General features: G+C 37.0%; 1 protein-coding gene across 3 annotated transcripts in view; it reads right to left on the bottom strand.

Annotated features, from left to right (window-relative positions):
- FCHSD2 (FCH and double SH3 domains 2) overlaps positions 1 to 19,571 on the bottom strand; it is a 260,252-nt gene that overhangs the window by 24,233 nt on the left and 216,448 nt on the right. For all 3 annotated transcript variants that reach the window (XM_043906604.1, XM_043906595.1, XM_043906612.1), the window contains exons 12-13: positions 17,307 to 17,411; positions 3,630 to 3,791 (exon numbers count right to left, since the gene is read on the bottom strand). In XM_043906604.1, the coding sequence (XP_043762539.1) occupies positions 3,630 to 3,791; positions 17,307 to 17,411 (267 nt within the window). The remainder of the gene's footprint in view (positions 1 to 3,629; positions 3,792 to 17,306; positions 17,412 to 19,571) is intronic.

Here is a 19,571-nt window from a genome sequence, read left to right on the forward strand (position 1 = left end):
TTGAACATCAAAATTACTCCTTGATCCACGGGCTACCAAAGGGATATTGTATTAGCAGGCATGAAAACAACATGAATCTCATTGTACATCTCCATCAGAGCTCTTGGGTGACCAAGTGCATTGCCAATGAACAGTAATATTAGCAAAGGAATCTTTTTTTCTGAGTAGTAGATCTTTAAAAAATTTTTTTTAAATTTATTTATGTTTTTTGGCTGTGCTGGGTCTTTGTTGCTGCTTGGGCTTTTCTCTAGTTGTGGCAAGCAGTGGCTGCTCTCCAGCTGCAGTGGGAGGGCTTTGCATTGCGGTGGCTTCTCTCATTGCAGAGCACAGGCTCCAGGGCACCGGCTTCAGTAGCAGCAGCACATGGGCTCAGCAGTTGTGGCTCATGGGCTTAGTTGCTCTGTGGCGTGTGGCATCTTCCCGAGCTAAGGATCAAACCCCTGTCTCCTGCACTGGCAGGGCAGGTTCTTTACCCCTGAGCCACCAGGGAAGACTGTGTAGTAGATCTTAAACTAAGATGTAGTTTAGTTTAGTAGGGTGTAAAATATCCATAAAATCATGTTGTAAAGTGATACACTGTCATCCAGGTTTTGTTCCATTTACAGAGCATAGCAAAGTAGATTTAGCATAATTCTTAAAGTCCCTAGAATTTTCAGAACGGTAAATAAGCACTGGCTTCAACTTAAAGTCACCAGCTTCCTTAGCCCCTAACAAAACAGTCAGCCTGTGCTCTGAAGCCAGGCATTGCCTTCTCTCTTTCTAAGTCCTAGATGACATCTTTTCCCATGGCAAAGCTATTTTGTCTACATTGAAAATCTATTTTTCAGTGTGACTACCTTCATTAGTGATCTGAGCTAGATCTTTTGGATAACCTGCTGTAGCTTCCAAATCGGCACTGTTGCTTCACCTTGCACTATAATGTTACAAAGACAGTTTCTTTCCTTAAACTTCATGAACCAACCTCTGCTAGCTTCCAACTTTTCTTTTGCAGCTTCATTACTTCTTTCAGCTTTCACAGAAATGAAAACAGTTAGGGCCTTGCTTTGGATTAAGCTTTGGCTTAATGGAATGTTGTGGCTGGTTTGATCATCTATCCAGACCACTAAAACCTCCTTGCAACCAGCAATAAAGCTTTTTTTCTTTCTTATCATTCACATATTTACTGGAGCAGTACTTTTCATTTCCCTTAAGAACTTTTCATTTGTATCCATGAGACGGCCAAACGTTTAGCTCAAGAGGTCTAGCTTTTGGCCTATGTTGGCTTTCGATGGGCCTTTCTCATTAAGCTTAATCATTTCCAGCTTTTGATTCAGACTGAGAGATGTGCAACTCTCCCTTTCACCTGACCACTCTATAGATTGTTAATCAGCCTAATTTCAATACGGTTGCATCTCTGGGAATAGGGAGGCCAGAAGAGATGAAGAGAGACAGAGGAATGGCTAGTCAAGGAAGCAGTCAGAACACACAAACATTTATCAATTAACAGGTGGGATTTGTGGTGCTCCAGAATGTTACAGTGGTAACATCACAGATCGCTGATCACAGATCACCATAACAAATGTAAAATGAAAAAGGAAACCTTTAATTCATTAAACAATGCAACTGTTGGTGAGTGCAATAAAGTGAAATGCAATAAAATGAAGTATGTTAAGTTTTTCTGATACAATTTTACAAAACCATGAGATTTTGGAGCTGGAGGGTATCTTAGAATTTCTGAAATCCAGAGACTTTTTCCAGTATGTGCTGAGGAGTTAGGAGTTAATCAATTTCAAGTTTGCTATACAATAATTCAGTCATACACTTCCATGTAGCATTAGGATTCATAGATGTCTGCTTGCTCTACCAGTTTGTAAGCTTTTTGAGGAAAAACACCAAGTCCTGTTCATCTCCAATTTGCCCAGGAAGTGGGCACAGAGGGAAAAGTGCCTGACCAGTTGATAGAGTTAGAAAAGATGCTAGTCTGAGGAAAATCATGGGGTTGATAGGTTGCCAATAGTAAGTACTGTTGAAGAAGCCAAAAGCAAGAATGTATCTGGAATTTGCTATCATCGTAAGAATTTTGTTAAACAGAATAACGTGAATTAGATGGAAGTTGTGGCTTTTAAAAGATGCAATGGAAAGAGACATTCCATGCAATAGAGCAAATTTGTTGTATTGGAAACAGGGTAGTTCTTCTAACCCCAAAGTCAAATAGGTGATATGTACTTATTTTCCCCAGCTGGATTACCATTAATAGTGAAATAAAAATAAACCTTCAGTAGATTGCTTTTCCTTAGAATGCACATGCACTCACAATCTTTTTTAAATGCACAAGTCTATTCTCATTAGAAAGTCAGAATGCCATGTGAAAAAACTGACAAAACTTCCAAGAATGTTCTTGAACTATGGCCACTTTCTCTAGCTCGATTCCTTTTATCTGAAGGGCACAAATATTGAAGAGGCACTATGGATATGGTGAAAAGTCAGGAGATTAGAGAATTAGTTTGCTACTATGCCATCTGGGCTTCCCAGGTGGTGCGGAGGTAAGGAATCCACCTGCCAATGCACGAGACACAAGAGACATAGGTTTGATGCCTGAGTTGGGAAGATGCCCTGGAGTAAGAAATGGCAACCCACTCCAATGTTGTTGCTTGCAAAGTTCCATAGACAGAGAAACCTGGCAGGCTACAGTCTAGGGGGTTGCAAAGAGTCTGAATGAGAAACACACTATTCCATTTATCTGTTGATTCATTCACTTTGTCCCTCAACAGACATTTACTGAGTACTGATATGTGCCAGACACTTTGCTGTGCAGAACAGTGAACCAGGTAGGCATGGAAATTACATTTCAGGGAAGAAGACAGATGATAAGTAAAATAAAACAAGAAGACAAATACAGATTGTAATAAATGCCATATGGAAATAAACTGGATGAGAGAGAATAATGGGTAGGGGGATAGCAGCAAAAAATAGTTTGACCAGCAAGGCATTATATATCCACCTATGTATTATCAGGCAAATCAGTGAACTTTTCTGATACTCAGATTTCCAGGATGAAAAACCACGGTTGAACTGGATGACATCAGAGTGGAGAACACTCTGAATCTGAAGTAAGAAAACTTAAGCGTGAGTTCTGGCCTTATTCATAAACCTATACCTGTAGCACTGTCTCCCTGATGAAAGAAAGAAACTGTGAGCAGAGTGTGACAGTCCCTGTGAACTGAACAGACTAAGTCACAGACTGTGTTCCTTTCCCTTCTTCAACACTGTTTACAACGCTCCGGATGTTTATTTTCATTTACACTGAAGAAGACCTCTGAAAACTTTGGAAAGATTAGACTAAAATTTTTATCCTGCTACCTCTGAATAAGAAATATACCTACTTTTATGAATGGGATAATGATAAACCTACTAGTGATAATATTTTATCACTATATAACGCACATTTTTAAAAAGTACTATTTTTTTTCTTCTTTCTTTCCTGCACTAAGTTTAACTCAATTAGTGATAGACTAAAGGAAAAAACCCCAAACCATTAGAAAATCCATTACTTTTTCTTTGAAATTTTGGCTATTATCAAGTTTGGTTACACAGTCATAGAAGAGCATCCTTTAGTGAAGTTAGCCCATCATATTCAAGAGAAACTGTACCGAGTGTAAGGCTCCATTATTAGTCACTGCAGGAAGGCGGGCCCATCGTTCATTTTCCAGTTCTTCCATCACTTGGTTCATTGCACTCTTTAGCCATGTGTCGACAGAAACACCAATCTGCTTTAGTAGGTCCAGTCGGGCTTCTGCTTTCAACTTAATTATCTAAGAAAACCAAGAAAATGGTCAGAAAGCAAAGCATTCTTTCGTCAAATTAATTGCTTTTAAGTTATTCCTGATTGAGTAATTAGGACAATCTTGATATTCACTAGCAATTCTTCCTTGGCATAGATGTTAATTTTTCACTTGATGAGAGAGAGAGGGAGAGAGAGAGGTAAGAGGGAAGGAAAAGGAAGATGTTAATGCAACATAAAGTCTGCTTTCCTCTCCTGTTAGTAAGGCTACGCCTCAGAACATTCTAAAGTTTAGCATTTTCAACAGCCTCCTAACCCATTTCCTGGACTTTCTCTTCTCCTCTATAATCCACCTTTTACAAGACTATGAATGATCTCATCAGTCACTTCTCTGCTTAAAAATACCCATGATTCCTGACTGCTAAATTAGATTCTAATGCAGCTATCAGAAGCAGGAGATGTTGAGAATAAAAGAAGTTTCTATGCTCCAAATTCAAGAAGAGGAAACACTGCCCGTTCTTTGGCTCTTGTTCCAAGCCATAAGCAAGTAATCATAGAATTAGTTCAAACCTGTCCCAATCAAACAGTAACCGCTCTGCCCAATAGCCATGCCTCTAAGTCAGTCAATCAATGACAGCCCCTTGCTTCTGCAAGGCAGCCAGGCAACCACAGCCCCACTCCAGTAAGCATCAGCACTCAAGCTTCCACTCCTGCTTCCCACAGTGCACCACTCTCTGTGCTAGGGCTTAGTCACTCAGTTGTGCCCGACTCTGAGACCCCATGGACTGTAGTCCACCAGGCTCCTCTGTTTATGGGGATTTTCCAGGCAAGAATACTGGAGTGGGCTGCCATGCCCTCCTCCAGGGGATCTTCCCAAACCAGGGACCAAACCCAGGTCTTCTGCATTGCAGGCGAATTCTTTACCGTCTAGGGAAGAACAGACCTCCTTCCCTACTGATTTCTAGGGAAGGCCTATCTCTACACACCAGTTAAGTGAGCAAGTCTGTAGTACATTCCCAGTTTTGAAAATCTGCCAGTCCCTGAAACCCTCACTTCTCAAAACCCTTTGCATCAGTTCTACTTTGTCAGAGAGATTATATTTTGTAAATATCATTCTTTTTTGCTTTAGCAAGTAGTAAACTCAGCCTCACTGTTCTTCGTATTAAGAGTGGTGTTGTCTTCCTCAACATCTGAAGGCTCCATTGAGATAATTTTGAGGACCTTCACTTGACGGCCTTCTGTGGGACTCTTGGACAAACAAGTGTGCTCACTGAGCCCTTCTAGTATACAATTTTGATCACTCTCTGGACTCTCTGCTGAGGGAGTTGGTATCAAAAAGGATCTGAACTCTGACTTCTTTCACTGAGCTCTCATTGCTAAATTTATTTTGTATTCCTAAGATTTGCACAGTGAGATAAAGGGACTTCCCTGGCACTCCAGCAGTTAAGATTCCCCCCTTCCACTGCAGGGGGCACAAGTTTGATCCCTGGTTGGGAAACTAAGATTCTATATGCCACATGGAGTTGCCAAAAAAATAAATAAATAAATATAAGATTAACCACATTAGTCACTTTAAAGCACACAATTCAGTGGTTTTAGATATCACATAGACCTTAATATAAAGTAATTAAAGATTATGGCTTGTGGCACACTACTTGGTAAATAGACTTGCAAAAATCTGTTTCTTCTAATAATTTTTTTCTTGGTAACAACTTTATTGAGATAACGTGCACATATAATTTACTCATTTAAATTACATAATACACTTGACTTACAGCATATTCACAGATACATGCAATTATCACAACTTTTACTTATTTTTTAACTTTTTATTTTAAATTGGAGTATAGTTATTTAACAATGTGACAGCTTCAGGTATATAGCAAAGTGATTCAGCTATACATATACATGTATCTATTCTTTTTCAAATTGCTATCCCATTTAGGTTGTTACATAATATTGAGCAGAGTTCCCTGTGCTAGTGCTATACAGTAGACCCTTGTTGGTTATCCATTTTAAATATAGCACTGTCAACACAATTTTAGAACACTTTAATCACCTTCAAACCTCCCCCGACCCCTGCCATGTCCTTTAGCTATTGCTCCCGTATCCCTTATTCTCTGTAGCTTCTGGAAACACTAATCTACTGTCTTTCTCTATGAAAGAAAGTGAAAGTTATTTAGTTGTGTCTGACTCTTTGTGACCCCATAGATTGCACAGTTCACGGAGTTCTCCAGGCCAGAATACTGGAGTGGGTTGCCTTTCCCATCTTCACGGGATCTTCCCAACCTAGGTTTTAGATTTGCCTGTTCTGAACATTTAATATAAATAGAACCATAGAATATTTTCTGTCTGGCTTCTCTTACTTCGCATAATGTTTCTAAAGTCCATCTATGTTCTAACATGTATTAGTATTTCATGCCCTTTCATGGAGAGTGCATGGATATAACACGTTTTGTTTATCCATTTGTCAGTTGATGGGTTGTTTCAACTTTTCAGCTAATATGAAAATGTTGCTATAAACATGTGTATACAACTTATACATCAGTGTACAAGTTTTCCTTTAGACATATTTTTTCATTTCTTGCGGATCTATACCTAGGACTGGACTTAGTCATACAGAAACGGTATGTTTGACCATTTGGGGAAATTGTTTTTCAAAGCCGCTACCTCATTTAACAATCACACCAGCAGGGTGCGACGGTTACCATTTCTTCACATCCTGGCAACACTTGCTAATGTTTGCCAGCTTTGATTCTAGCCGTCCTAGTGGGTGTGAAGTGGCATTTCACTCTGGTTTTGATTTGTTCCCTGATGATTAATGATGTCAAGCATCTTTTCATGTGCTTGTTAATCATCTGTATATCTTCTTTGGAGAAATGTCTATTCAGAACTTTTGTCCATTTTAAACTGGGTTGTCTTTCTACAGTTTTTATTGTGCCTTTGTCTTTTTTTTTTTTTTCCTTTGTCTTTTTATTGTAAGCCTTTTGATGTATTTTAGATAAAGAGTCCCTTATTAGATATCTGATATCTAATCAGGTCAGTTCAATCGGTCAGCGTGTCCAGCTCTCTGCGACCCCACGGACTGCAGCACACCAGGCCTCCCTGTCCATCACTAACTCCTGGAGTTTGCTCAAACTCATGTCCATTGAGTCGGTGATGCCATCCAACCATCTCATCCTCTGTCATCCCCTTCTCCTGCCTTCAATCTTTCCCAGCATCAGGGTCTTTTCCAATGAGTCAATTCCTCACATCAAGTGACCAAAGTACTGGAGCTTCAGCTTCAACATCAGTCCTTCCGATGAATACTCAGGACTGATTTCCTTTAGGATGGACTGGTTTGATCTCCTTGCAGTCCAAGGGACACTCCAGAGTCTTCTCCAACACCACAGTTCAAAAGCCTTAACTCTTTGGTGCTCAGCTTTCTCTATGGTCCAGCTCTCATGTCCATACATGACTACTGGAAAAACCATAGCTTTGACTAGATGGAACTTTGTTGGCCAAGTAATGTCTCTCTGCTTTTTTTCCCCCTGCTTTTTAATATGCTGTCTAGGTGTGTCATAATTTTTCTTCTAAGAAGCAAGCATCTTTAAATTTCATGGCTGCAGTCACCATCTGCAATGATTTGTAAATATTTTCCCCCATTCTGTGGGTTGTCTTTTACTTAACAGTGAAGCATGAAAGTTAAAATTTTGATTAGTCCAATTTATTTATTTGTTTTCTTTTGTAGCTTGGGTTTTTGGTGTCATATTAATTAATTAATTAATCCATGGTCACAAAGATTAATTCCCATGTTTCTTATAACGGTTTTATAGCTTTAACTGTTTCATTTGGGTATTTGATCATTCTGAGTTGAGTTTATTTTTGTATACGGTGTGAGGTCACGGTCGAGCTTCATTCTTTTGCATGTGGATATTCAGTAGTCTCAGCATCATTCTAGTATGTATTTTAAACTAATACAGGCAATGAAATGTTTTTTAAAAATGAGTAAACTAACAAACCTCTTTTTGGAAATTATAAATGTAGGTCATTTAACTGCTAAAGCGGAGAAGCAAAGAAAATACAAAGAAAGAGAGGGAGAAAAAGACACATGTACACACACACACACACACACATGAGTGAGAGAGATTAGCATATTCTATTTTCTCAAATCTTAGTAATCTAGTTTTCATAAGATTTATTTTTGTCAGTACTTTGCCAAACAATTAAAGAACATGGTATTTGCAAACTTAGATCGCAGTTCCAGAATAAACTATGCTAGCCTTCCTTCAGAGTTCCAACTGTTTATATTTTAACAACTATCTAAAAGCAGAACTTTCCAGTGTTTTCAAGTATATTTTGATGATCTGCCAATTGATTAAAATTCTGCAGAGCATAGCTCTCTGAAACTTGATGGCATTCCAGATACTGCTTGACCAAATCATTTTTAAAACTTGTAAAAAGATAGAGCTTTTTAAAATGATGTTTAAAAAGTCAGATCTTTTAAAATATATAATTTTGGTATATTAACAGTCAATTAACCAACTTTAATGTAAAACTGAACATATGTGTATCCAAATGTCATACCATGGTTGAGTTTATGAAATTTTTCAACAGTTACAAAATCTGTAAACCTAATCTGGGCTTAATTAAACATATTCAAAATATCATTTCTCTAAGATAAGAACTGTGCCTATTTGTAACCCTACTATTTAGGTCAGTGCATACAGTAGGAAATGAATAATGGTAGATAATACCTTTTGCCACTCAATTACTTTTGGTATCTTAAACCTCCCTACACCCCCAAACAACTTTTATCATATATACTAGGTACTATATGATTATACTATTTCATTTAATTTATACAACAAGCCTGAGAATGGATATCATAAACTCTACTGAATAGGTGCGAAAAAAATGATTTAACCAAGGTCATATCAATTGTGGTAAAAGGTTATGCCCAATGAAACACGGAAGTCTCCAGGCATCCTCTCCCACATTGATTCTGTCCTTGTCCATATGATTATTTTTTTGGCCAATGGAACATATACAAATCTGATAAAAGCAGCAGCTTGATAAGAGTGTTACTAGGACTTGATTTCTTGGTATATGCCTCCACTATGTGAGGAAGACCGGTTTAGCCTATTTGAGGATGGAGGGCCATATGGAAAAAAAGATCTAGTCCTCTAGCTGTGTGCAGCTCTTTGAGTAATCATGGGCAAAACCTGCAGAAGAACTACACAGACAACACCCAGATGATGAACGATAATAAATCATTGTTGTTTTTGCCATTAAGCTGGATTTTTTTTTTCTAAAGGCAGCAACAAATTACTGTACTTAAATAATTTAATCCCCAAATATCTGGGATATCTTTCTGTTACTGCTTTCTAATTTTATTCTGATGGGTAACAGAACATACTCTGCATGACGTCCTTTCAAATTCAGTGACATGGGTTTGTGGTATAGTCTATGGTCTTGCTAAATATTCTCTATCTACTTTATTTATTTATATTATTTTTTTTTTGGCTAGGCCTCATGGGTTGTGGGAGCTGAGTTCCCTGACCAGGGACTGAACCCAGGCCCTCAGCAATGAAAGCACAAATTCTTAACCCCTAGACTACCGGGGAATTTCTCCTTGTCTACTTTAAAAGAACATAACAGTATATTCTACTCCTGTGGAGTGGAGTGTTCTATAAATGTCTATTAGGTAAAGTTGACTAACAGTATTATTCAAGTCTTCTATATATTTACTAATTTTCTAGCTCGTTGTTTCATCAACTACAGAAGGGAAGGCTGAAATCTCGAACTACGATTGTAGATTTGTTTATTTCTTCAGTTCGTTGTCAGTTTTACATGAACTATTCTGTAACTCTAATATTAGTTACAAACATATCTAGGATTGTTTTGATGAACTGTACTTCTTTTTAATCATTATGAATCGTCTCTCTTAACATTTCTTATGCCATCTATTTTGTCTGATATTAATATAATCACTTCTATTTTCTAACAATTAGCATTGCTTCCCTGTGATGAACAACAGCTGAATTTTTTTTTTTTTTTTTGGCCTTCTAGCTGTTGTTTCTTGCCAAGTTCCTTGGAGTTTCTGTTCCACTTGTCTATTTAGGTTTGGCCAAGGATTTGGATGGCTATTTATATGCAAATTTGAGAACTCCCTGACATCCCAGCTCAAGCCAGTGAGGCTGAGGCTCTCTGCTTGAATCTTAGTTGTACAGCCCTTTAGGAAGAGGTGTAAAATGTAAATGTCACTAACTCTAGTCCCATTCTTTGAAGAGTCTATTCCTCTCTAGTTCTTATGTGCTTTGGGGCATTTTCCAGTTCTATCAAATAGGTATTTTAAATATTTTTACCCTAGATTAGATTAGTAATTGTTATCTAAAAGAGGATATAAGCTAGTCCCTTATTATCAGAAGCAGAAACCCTTGAAGAGATATATCCTAGAAATATTCCAAGAAATCTTAAATGTCACTCTGTAGTATTATTAATAATATTTGCATTTTAATTTTGAAACTATTTAATACATATGTAGAATAAAGCAAATAAAATATCATGATAATATTATAGGAACTAAAAATCTCAATATAAAATAAAAGATATAAATATAAAACCAAAGAAGTTTAATAAAATCTTTCCAATTTTAAATTTTAACTGAAAATATCAGTATGAACTCATGATTCTAAAAAAATTCCTAGCTCTAAACCACAAAGAAAGGGCCAAGAAATAAATGACTCCCATTTATTTCTATACCACAAACCAGGTGCAATAAGCACCTTCATAGCCTAGACTTTGGTATCTAAATACTATTCTATATACTAAAAGAAATCTGGGCTTCTTGGAGAAAAGGTAAATTCTAAACATGGGCAGAGAAAACACAAAGCGAGCCTAAGACAGCTTTCACTCATTTCATATGCTAGCAAAGTAATTAATGCTCAAAATTCTCCAAGCTATGCTTCAACAGTACCTGAACCAAGAACTTCCAGATGTTCAAGCTGAAATTAGAAAAGACAGAGGAACCAGAGATCAATTGCCAACATCCGTTAAATCAGAGAAAAAGCAAGAGAATTCCAGAAAAACATCTACCTCTGCTTCACTGACCACACTAAAGCCTTTGACTATATGGATCACAACAAACTGGAAAATTCTTCAAGAGATGGGAATACCAGACCATCTTACCTGCCTCTTGAGAAACCTGTATGCAGGTCAAGATGCAACAGTTAGAACCAGAGAAGGAACGACAGACTGGTTCCAAATTGGGAAAGGAGTACATCAAGGCTGAATATTGTCACCCTGTTTATTTAACTTCTATGCAGAGTTGTTGTCTAACATTATGCGAAATGCCAGGCTGGATAAAGCACAAGCTGGAATCAAAATTGTCGGGATAAATATCAATAACCTCAGATATGCAGATGACACCACCCTTATAGAAGAAAGTGAAAAGGAACTAAAGAGTCTGTTGATGAAAGTGAAAGAGGAGAGTGAAAAAGTTGGCTTAAAACTCAACATTCAAGAAATGATCATGGCATCCGGTCCTATCACTTCATGGCAAATAGATGGGGAAACAATGGAAACAGTAACAGACTTTATTTTCTCGGGCTCCAAAATCACTGCAGATGGTGACTGCATCCATGAAATTAAAAGATGCTTGCTCCTTGGAAGAAAAGCTATGACCAACCTAGACAGCATGTTAAAAAGCAGAGATATTACTTTGCCGACAAAGGTCCGTCTAGTAAAGCTACAGTTTTTCCAGTAGTCATGTATGGATGTGAGAGTTGGACCATAAAGAAAGCTGAGTGCCAAAGAATTGATGTTTTTGAACTGTGGTGTTGGAGAAGACTCTATAGGAGTCTATAGGACTGCAAGGAGATCAAAGCAGTCAATTCTAAAGGAAATCAATCCTGAATATTTATTGGAAGGACTGATGGTAAAGCTGAAGTTCCAATACTTTGGCCACCTGACACAAAGAGCTGACTCATTAGAAAAGACCCTGATGCTGGGAAAGACTGAAGGCAGGAGAAGGGGATGACAGAGGGTGAGATGGTTGGATGGTATCACCGACTCAATGGACATTAAGTTTGAGAAAGTTCTGGAAGATGGTGAAGGACAAGGAAGCCTGGCATGCTGCAGTCCATGGGGTCGCAATGAGTTGGACATGGTTGAGCGACTGAACAGCAGTAAGATAGCTTGCTGTGCTAGAAAGCAAATTAATGTTAAAAGACTAACAAAAGTAATATGAGAAGGACACAGAAGTCAGCTTAAATGGACTCTCACTGGCCAAATTTAGACAATATGGGGCTTAAAGTAGGACAACTATAATATTAAAAATACATTAAATAAATAAAAATCCATAATAAATTGAAAGTACATAAAGTAGGACTCCATGAGGAGACACAAAGAATAAGTACTATGGAAAGAATGTCTACCATGAAACTGTGAACTGAAAAACTCTCAGAGATTGTATAGGGCTGAAAGATATTGCAGTTCTATCTAGCCAGAGCTGAGAGACCAGAGACCTTGTTGGATTCTCAAGGCATAAGAAGAAATGGCAGAAAGGAGATCCATTAGTAATAAGGCTAAACTAGCCCTATTGGAAAGGCTACTCTAAACCAATCTAAACAGAGCTTAGAAATAAGTCTTGAACAGATCTAACTTATCTGCAGATCAAACTGAGCTGGCTGCCCAAACAAAACGCAACAGGCTTTAACAGAGGAAAAGAGAATCCAGACACTCAATAACCAGTCACTATTTCTCGTATTCAGTAAAACAAACAAACAAAAAAACAGTACTAAGTATTTGAATAAGAGAAAAATACAAGCCACAACCAAAGGCAAAAATCAGTCAGTAGAAAGAGAGTCAGAAATCAGAATGAGTAGAAGAGAACTTTAAAGTCACTTTTATAAATATACTTAAGGACTAAAAGGACATCATGAAAATAAACAATAGTGAACTGGCAGATATAAGGAACCAAACCGAACTTATAGACCTAAAAATGTAATATCTGAAATAAAAATTCACAGGATAGTCCTAATAGCAGGTTATAACTAGAGAAGAAAAGATTCATGAATTTGAATACTCATCAAACTGAGATTATGATAAAAAATAAGGCTGGTAAAAGTGTGTGAGGTGATCTTTATAAGTGATGTGTAGGACAATATCAAGTGATGTATTATTCATGTTGTTGGAATTGAACTAACCTATTTGACAGCAGATCATTTGTTGCCTGGTCACAAAAGAACTTTTGGGGATGATAGAAATACTTTCTGTCTTGGTTGTGGAGGTGGATATATAGGGGTATGCATTTGTCAAAGCACATCAGAATGTTTACTTGAAATGGTTACATTTTATGTATATTATACCTTAATAAAATTGATTTTTAAAATTCCATGATATTGTAATGATACTTAAGAAAGGGAGAAAAAAACTCACTTGCTGCCACTGGATACTTGGTAATTGCAACGGAAAAAGAAAAAAGAACTTTAACAATGGAAAGATTTGGTAGTACCACCTAAATTGAAAGTGACTATTCTTAGCATCAATTGTGAGAAAACTTGATAAAAACATACTATGATGAAAAACAGTATCATCTATAAAGTATTCTTGCCTAAAATAAGACTATGATCAGGCCTTTAAACTTCCAATTTATAGCACAGAAATACACTCATAAATTTTATACTGTAAAATATTAACAGTTGATTTAGCATGTTGAGAAAGAAATACTCATCTTTTTTGTAAATTTGAAAATTTTCCCATTAAAAACTGAAAACAGTGATTACTTAAGACGTCTACCAACATACTACATTATAAGAGTACAGTGTCACCTCACAATAAACTAGTCTGAAGGTAATATAAATTTGGATATATATGATTGGAAATTTTGTTTTTATAGCAGGGTCATCCTTAGCATTTCATTAACCTTGTAGCAATGAGTACTCAGGGGCTTCCCAAGTGGCTCAATGGTAAAGAATCTGCCTGCAATGCAGGAGACACAGGTTTGATCCCTGGGTCAGGAAGATCCCTGGGAGAAGGAAACAGCAATCCATCCCAATATTCTTGCCTGGGAAATCCCATGGACAGAGGAGCCTGGTAGGCTACAGCCCACGGGGTTACAAAAGAGACACGACTTAGTGACTAAACAACAATAAGGCCTCATATTTTATGCAACTGAAGTTTTTTTACTTCTCTTACAGCATTATGGCAAAGGTCTTACCATTTTGCAGTCTTTGAGTACAAAAGTGACAAGGTAATTTTGAATTACTCAAGTACAAGAGAATTGTGTCCTGAAACACAAGTCATGTACAGCTTCCAGAAAGGGCATTTAAAACTCCTGGTTTCTTGAAAAGCTATCTTAAAAATGGGTATGATATGGGTGGCTCAGCAGTAAAGAATTTGCCTACAATGCAGAACACACAGGAGACACAGATTTGATTCCTGGGTCAGGAAGATCCCTTGGAGGAGGGCGTGGCAACCCACTCCAGTATTCTTGCCAGAAAAATCCCAAGGAGAGAGGAGCCTGGTGGGCTATGGTCTACAGGGTTGCAGAGAGTCGGACACGACTGACATGACTGTCAGATTATCTGGTATTTAGGCATTTGAATTTTTTGAAACGTCTTTCGTCGTACACATACACGTTTCTTGATCTGACATGCTGGTGCTCAGTCATGTCAGTCGTGTCCGACTCTCTGCAACCCTGTGGACCATAGCCCACCAGGCTCCTCTCTCCTTAGGATTTTACGTGTAACTCCATGGCTGATTCATGTCAATGTATGACAAAACCCACTACAATATTGTAAAGTAATTAGCCTCCAACTAATAAAAATAAATGAAAAAAAAAAAACTTTAAAATTTTAATTTGAGCAGCTATTGCCTCATTTCAATTCTTAAACTAGGGGCTACAAAGAGTAGCACAGCTAGTAGTCATAGAGATCATAACAATGTAACAATAATTTTGTTCATCAGTTTATGTCTAGTATATTCATCAGAATCTGGCACACAGCAGACACTCATTAAGTGTTTGTTAAACTAATCAAAGAGTCCATCCTGAAATTAACCAGCCAATAATTATTTAATCACTACACAACCTCTATTATACTGTTCTTTGGAAATGATAATCTATTCTTATTCTTTAGAAAAGCACAGGCCATTTACATTTTCAATTTCTTATGACTGGAAAAAAATTTTTGAATTTTTGAATCTATCACTGAGTACCATCTATCACTGAGTACTATTCTAATTAGCAACACTAAATGGAAACACAATATAGAAAAGATTAGATAAAGCAGATTAACCAACAAGGGAGGGTAGGATTCATGTTGTAGGAGTTAAACACCAAACATAAAGGATATAATGGATTTTTAACTAGTTTCTTCTCCCTTCTGTGTCAGTATTTATAATAAAGTAAGTAACTGTTGAATGGAACGAGAAAATCCAATGCAAATGATATATAGGCAGAAGAAAGAAAAAGGAAATCTATTGAAAATATTACTGTCAATTCCTCTGAAGGCTCTCATGGTCTAGCCTATATGAAAATCTCATCATGACAATACTGCACATAATCCCCTACTACTACCCTCACATTTGCCATCTAATTTTAGTTGGGTTATAAAAACAGATAATGATTCTGGCATTGTGGTTTTTAGCATATTCCATATTTCTGGTAAAAAAATTATCTTTGAGAATGCAGACTTACATACTAGTATTAGGAGAGATGAGACATTCTGTTGTGTGAATCTCACTTCATATTTTAGGCTTTACAAACACAGGGCAGTTTAGCACATTCATGGAAATAACAGGTCATTCAGCCTAAGTGCAGACTTTGTGTGACTGATACCTACTACTGCTATTACTGGAGGGGCATGGTGGAGGTAGGTACCAGACGGTGACACTATGGATAAAGTCTGGAAATGGAAAATACAAGAGAGAACACGCCCTTCAGAAAACTTCTGAGACTTGTCCTGTCAAGACTCTGAAATGGACTTCACCCAGAGTTTGGAGAAACATCAAACAAGAAAAGCTCTTCTACACAAGCCCATGTTTCTCAGACTAGCCAAGAGGCTGCCAATGTACTTGGCCAGCACCCTAGGGCAGCTGTTTAGCCATGACCTTGAATTCAGTGAGGAAAAGGGCTATTTATTGTTCACTGCTCTCTTTACTATGGAGGTTGTAGGTCATGTGCTAGGAATAAAGGCGAGCTGGGGTTACTGGGGCTTCTCCAGGCCAGGTAGACAGCAAGCCTTGTCTGGCTCAGATCATGTCCACGGGCGGTGTCACAAACACACTCATATTCCCTGTCTTTGCTGATGCTGCCTTTCCGCTCACTACCAACCCCCACTCCTTGCCCCACCTCAATCACTGAAACACTTCCTCAAATCTTCTAGAGATCTGAGAGGGTGTTTGAAAATCACTAGTTTAGATTAATGCTCAATCCAATGCAAGAAGTGCTTGTACAGAATCTTCTTATACACTTACAGTGTATAAGATCTAGTGCTGCACTAGATCCCTGGGTAACTTATTCTGCCACTGGGCATATCTGACTGTTAGAAAGTATTTCCCAGTAGCAAGCTCAAATCTGCCTTCTTCCTACCTTCTTCTTTTAGTTCTAGCTCTGCTTCTTGAGGTTGCAGGGCACAAAACTGTGCTATCCCTTTTTCATCTGTCAATGCCCATCTTAAGTTTTACCTCTTTGTATTACCTGCCCTAATAGCTTCTCCCACAGCAACCCCTGTGCCCTTTGGTTTCCTTATGTGTAGACCACTCCTTGGCCCTTATGCTTTAGAGTCTTAACTATCTCGGGCATTCTTTCAGCCTTTCTAATAAGAACGTATTCTCACTGACAGCTGGACACTCTCAGTCTTTTTTTTAAATGTCTACTTCCATATCCCTTTACTATGATGCATTGGATATGCAACTAAATACAAATGAGCAGGGGTCCTCCACGAACTGGTCTTAGCCATGATGACTTTCCTTACTTTGTACAACATTTTCTTACAAAAATCTATCCTAATCAAATCCAACTGCAAACTATATCCTATATCTTCCTCCTTTGCAAATAACTTTTCTTTCCATCTCAACTTTTCCCTCTCTAGGTCACAGAATATTAGTGTATGGTACATGAACTTTTGAACACTACACATAAAATGTGTATTTTTCTGTGGTAGAGAGGGTTTTATACTGTCATATAATCCTCAAAGGATTCCATGACTCCCCAAAAGATTAAAATTCAGTGCTTTACCTTTTTTTTTTTTGCCTTGTCTGCTTAATCAACTCTTGGCACTGAATTTACGTGGATCAGTTTCTGTACTATTAATCTTTATTGTGGCCTAACTCTTTTGCTATTTAATGTTTCATGATTGTAAACCCTTCATAGGGGGTTTCGTGTCTTTTTGTTATGTGTGCTACCTTGTATGATACAGACACTTAAAGATAATACTTTGGACACAGATGGTGAATCACCCTTCAAATTAGTCAGTGTACAGAGACTGGATTCTAAAGGTCCACATCGCAGCTGTGACACTGCTAGAGCTGGGCAAAACACCATAACCAGCTCCCACCTCACCTCTGCTTTACGAATATTTTCTTTAGCTTCATCTATTTTCTGTTCCAACTCTGTTCGGTTTTGTTCTGATACTGAAACTCCATGGCACTCCAGATCATCTAGAACCTATTAAAGAAAATAGGAAAATGATAATTGTTTTCTATTTTTCTTTTTTATTAAATGACTAGAATGTCTAGATAATTTTAAAGACTTCAGTGACAAGTTTCCATGATTCCCTTTTTAACCTTTGTTTTCATTTATTTATTTGAAAAATTTTTAAAAAGCTCCGAAATAATTACAGACTTATAAGAAGTTTCAAAAGTAGGACAGAGTCTCTTCACCCAGGTCCCCTAATGGTAAAAACCTGTCTAACTACCGTATAATATAAAATCCAAGAAACTGACATTGGCTAAGTCTGTAAGTCTTATCTGAATTGCATTTTTTGATATGCACACCTTTAACTTAAAAATTACATGAATATAAAGCACTGCTTCCAAACAACAACTAATATAAAATGGCAAAAAGTCTATTGCAGCTTCATACATTACCAAGTGTTCCCTACTTCAAGATAACCACTGTCCCATCAATTTACTTTTATTTTATCAAACCATTTATTATATATTTCCTATATACTTCGCCCAGTTTTAAAAAATAATGAGATCTATCAAATGTGCCTAAGAAACCTTTGTGTGTTTGTACAAATAGACTGACATCATTCTCTAATCCACTGATTCAATAATTCAATTGTATCATACTTTATTTACTCTTACTTTACTACCATTTGAGTTTTCAAATTTCTCAATATTATAAATAGTACTGTACCAACTACCTGGGCTTCCCAGGTGGCTCAGTGGTAAAGAATCTGCCTATAACACAGGAGATGCGGGTTTGATCCCTGGGTCAGAAGATTCCCTGGAGAAGGAAATGGCAACCTACACCAGTACTCTTGCCTGAAAAATCTCATGGACAAAAGAGACTGGCAGGCTACTGTGCATGAGGTCACGTAAGAGTCGGACAAGACTTTGCAACTAAACAACAACAACAACCACCTAGTCAGTGATTCTTTGAACACATGAGAATATTTATCTAAGGCAAAAACATAAAGGTAGAAATTGTACATTTTTATAGACATTGCCAAATTGCCCACAAGAGGCTGTACCTATTTTTCTAGTAGTGTGTAAGAGCACATCTCTCTACATTTCACCAACGCTGTATACCCTCAATCTTTGAAATTTTAAAAAGATTATCTCATTGTTTCAATTTTTGTTTCTCTGTAATAGAGCATCATTTCATATCCTCTATTCATTTTTCTAATTTCCTTTCTTTTTATTATTATTTAAATATATTTCCTTCTAGATACGAGTCCTTTTTCTGTTATTCATGTCATAAATATTTCCTCCCATTCTATTGCCTTTCTCTTAACTTTCAGAAGACCTGTTGTTTTACAGAAAATTTTAGCTTTTATGTAGTCACATTCATCAATCATCTTACTGTATAGGTTCTGGGCTTTGTGTCTTACTTAAGAAACCATTTGTAATATGTCAAAAATATATATATATTTTTTTTAGTTTTCAGTAGTCTTGTGTCTAGCACTTAGGCCTTTAGTTTTTTTTAAATTTACCTTGTATATGGCAGAAGGGAGAAATCTAACTTTATATATTTTTCCAAATACACAGGTAATTGTTATAATGCCATTTCCTGAATAAATCCTTTCCTCAAAGATTTGAAATGCCATTAACAAGCTTTATTATGAAATATTTAAATACACTCAATAGACTAGTGTATTTTAAATACACTAAAATACAAAAATAGACTAGTATGATAAATTCTTAAATATTGATCTCCAAGATTCACTAGTTAATGGAACTCCTCCACATTTGTTTTACCTATTCTTTATTTTTCTGTGCTAATAGAAAGCATTTTAAAGCAAATTCTAGACATCTTGTCATTTCATTCCTACATGTTTTAGTAAAAATCTCTAAAAACTTAAAAAAAAATACAACCATAATACCATTATCAGACTTCACAATAATCCCTTGGTCACAATAATGCCTTGGTAGCCTTAATATGCTATTCATCATTAAAATTCCCTGCTTGTCTAAAAATGATTTTTTATAGTGTTTTTTTGAATCAGTATCTAAAGGTCCATACATACACAGATCATTTTCTTTGATACACTTGTTAACTCCTGTATGATGCTACAGCTTTAATTACTATAGTCATTACTGCATCTTTCAGTATGTGCTGAACTACAAATGTCTCATTACTATTGTTACTGGCTATTGC

The sequence above is a fragment of the Cervus elaphus genome, chromosome 1 (genome assembly GCF_910594005.1).
Source record: "Cervus elaphus chromosome 1, mCerEla1.1, whole genome shotgun sequence".
In the NCBI taxonomy this organism is placed as follows: Eukaryota; Metazoa; Chordata; class Mammalia; order Artiodactyla; family Cervidae; genus Cervus; species Cervus elaphus.